Here is a 3,451-nt window from a genome sequence, read left to right as displayed (position 1 = left end):
GTTTGCTCCAACCAACACCCAAGATCAGCACCATCAGACTGTTTTCCCCCTGGGGATTTTGCTATAAAAATGTAGGCAATATATCTCCCTGCTATAAAATGGTTGTCTTATAATGTGCTGAGCAGGGAGTAATATATAGCAGACCCTGAACGCCAAGATCAAATATTCACAGACAAGTTACATTTTATAGATACAATGTTTTCAATTTTTCTTGTTTCCGAGCACCCCTTCATTAAACACAGGCACTATCGTCTGCCCCAAAAACAAATGGACCACACCACACACACAATGGGCCATGGCCACACACGTACCCACACATGCACGCATGCACGCACCAGCCACGCACACACACACACACACAGTGTTAACACAGGGACACAAAAACGTTAAACTTTTATAATTAGGTAGAAGTATCCATCTTTTTCTGAACAATAACTTTTATTGGAGATGCCTGTGAATTAGCTTAATCAGTACACTATGTACAATGAATCAAAAATAGGTTATTGTCATTGTCATCACACAAGCTTGGATGAATACATATTCTCATGTGACAGTAAATGTTCAACTATTGTATGGGTCTAAACTTAAGACACAATCTCCAAACAGGCAATGGCAATATATGAATGACAGCTTCACCTCATTTTGCATTGCCCCTTTCTCTCAAAGAAAGGGAACACAGAATGTAATATTCATATAATAAGTGTAATGTAACAGAGAACCCATGTAAACCAACAAAATTTAAGAAACCAAATATTCTGTCATTTAAAAGTACACACGGTTCATATGAAATCAATGTCATGTCTGTGGAATCCTAGTGTGTGTGAACATTGGTTATTAAGGGCCTTCCATTTAAGGCACATTTTTCTTTCTAATCTTTGCAATTTACATCAAAAAAATAGTTGTGAAATATTTTTGGACACATTACAATTACATTTTAGAGGTTTTGGAAGAAAAACTATGTTTGAGCTTTCCCTTGTTTTGTGAAGTTTGACTATAAGACCCCTCTCTGACATGAATATATATCCATAAAGGACTAAACATACAATGTATAATGTACATAACACACAAAAGACCATCTGTGGTTATATGCACTTATTGGTGCAAGCTTTGCATCAATCGCCTCCACTTTCTGAGATGTCGCGTTGCACTGGACGTTTTTCAGATATGTGAGAACGGGATAAAAACTGTACAAACTGCTGCCGGAACCATCGCTGTTGAAGGGCTAGAAAAATAATCCAGTGGCCCAGTCTTTCCAGGGAGCATTCTGTCCTGAGCGTGTTCACTCGACAGAGGACAGGGGGAGACATCAGAAGACCGACCGAGTCAGCGCAGAGATGGGGAGTGCGGATGAGCGTTCAAAAGGCCAACAGGGTCCCGGTCTGTCCATGCTGAAAACACACACAGCGCTGCCTTCAAATTGAAACCTCGTACTCTCTTGTCTCCTGCAAAGAGGAGAATATGCACAACATGTCACAGAAAGAGCTCTGTGTCTATACCTGAACTGCCATGTACAGCAGCACTTGAGGAAGTCCAAATAAAAGCTACCTTCGATTAAAACAGGGTTTGAAACTATAGGAGGCCCATTACTAAAGATTTGTATAATGCCTCATAAATATGTCATTCATATGTCTTGGCATGGACTCGATTCAAATTAATACATTATTTAACATTATGTGAAATTGAACTGTTAAGTGCGACGTCTGAAATAGTACAAATGCTTCTATCAAATTAGCAATATGTTACGTTATTTCAAACTTTAAACAGCAATTTGGGATCTATTTTTACACAATCAATTATATAATAGTTATGAAAAGGTTTCCCAGTGCAAGTATACACTTTAAACATTCTATTCTAAGAACCTCATCACTAGTAAGACTCCCTAATCGGGAGATAAGCGACCGCCAGGTAGCATGTATACACAAATTGGCCCTAGCAACCTCATGGTGGCGCTAGAAGAGGGGCATGTGAGAAATTAGGGGCGGAGGTTGTGGGTTTGCCTGCCAAGGAGTGTGTGTGCAAAGTTAGGCATGGATAGGGGCAACGATGCCGGACATAAGAGTATAGGGCCAAAGTGTGACTTGACGTGACAGACGGAGGGACTGACTGACTGACAGACAGCCAGTGGAGGTTTTCATAGTAACTTACGACCTGACGGTCGGCAAAAAGCATGTTCAACTTTCAAGAAAGCATTTCCCTCTGATGGAAGACACTGGCATGGCAAACTGTTGTTGATAATAGAGAATTGTGAATAAAGGTCTCACCTCATTGTTCTTCAGAGTGCAAATGAAATGAAAGGAGAAAGTAAAATAAATAAATAAATACAGAAAGACATTATTACCGCTTTTATTTATTAGATCGAGATAGATGGTACACAGTCCTAACAACTCTTTGTAGCTTGCCAAAAACTTTACAGTTTACAGTTTAATTTAGAATTTACAAATTACAATTGTAAATTAAACTGTTTAATGTCGTCATTAACCTTACTTTCTATGATGGAACGTTAAGCTGGATTGTTTGCTTTCTTGAATTAAAACAAGTGAACATTGGCCAGGATATATTAAACAATCTATCAGACAGCTGCAGTTGGTTCAGAACACAGCAGCTCGAGTCCTCACTAAAACCAACAAGGTCGGATCATATCACTCCAGTTCTCAGATCTTGACTCTGGCTATACATTCTGACAAAATATTTAATTCCATATACTCCTGTTGGTTAATAAAGCAATAAATTGTTAATTTAATAATAATTAAATTTAATACATTTCTGATCTTCTGCTATGTTCTACTGGCTGCTAAGTTATAAACTATCCCGAACTCTCAGGTCATCTAGGACAGTGGTTCTCAAAGTGGGGTCCGGGGATCCCCAGGGGTTCTTGAGGGAGTTCCAGGGGGTCCCCAGCTAAATGATAGTTAGGAACCAAATGGACCGTTATGGATCTGTAGAGTCAGAGACTGAACAGAGTCAGTAGACCAAGACTTTGTAGACTCTCAGCGTTAAATTTACATAGATTTTACAGTATGAATTGGAGTCCCAGAGATAGAAACTACTGGATGTCCTTGAAATTAAAATGGTTGAGAATCAATGCTAGAGCCTTGAAAATATTCTCTTATATGGGGGTCCCTGGCAAATCCTTTCAAATGGGGGGTCACGGCCTAATAAGTGTCAATTCCGGGGTCCTTGACATGAAAAAGTTTGAGAACCACTGATCTAGGATAGCCTTGCCTTGCCTTGCCTACCTCAGGGCCTGGCTCCATCTTGTGTGCTCTGTGTTGTAAATCGTGGAATGACTAAGAGGTTTTTGTGGAAGGTAGGGAACATAGACAAGGCTTCCTCCTTGTTATCCAAGCATATGAATCACATCCTATCTCGCTGTGTGAGGATTTTAGTGAAATGGTTTCAGGGTTTCAGGGCACAGATCTCATATTGAGAGATTGTTTTCACCTCTCCAGGT

General features: G+C 39.8%; 1 protein-coding gene across 1 annotated transcript in view; it reads right to left on the bottom strand.

Moving 5' to 3' along the window:
- Positions 1–510: 510 nt before the first annotated feature.
- LOC308289801 (seizure protein 6-like) overlaps positions 511–3,451 on the bottom strand; it is a 179,297-nt gene continuing 176,356 nt past the window's right edge. The window contains exon 18 of the mRNA XM_080731553.1: positions 511–1,442. Within this exon, the coding sequence (XP_080587679.1) occupies positions 1,413–1,442 (30 nt within the window). The 3' untranslated portion in view covers positions 511–1,412. The remainder of the gene's footprint in view (positions 1,443–3,451) is intronic.

This window comes from Nannobrachium achirus, assembly GCF_963921795.1.
Source record: "Nannobrachium achirus genome assembly, chromosome: 8".
Taxonomy (NCBI): domain Eukaryota; kingdom Metazoa; phylum Chordata; class Actinopteri; order Myctophiformes; family Myctophidae; genus Nannobrachium; species Nannobrachium achirus.
The sequence above is the reverse complement of the archived record's forward strand: the minus strand, read 5'-3'. Positions and strand labels throughout refer to the sequence as shown.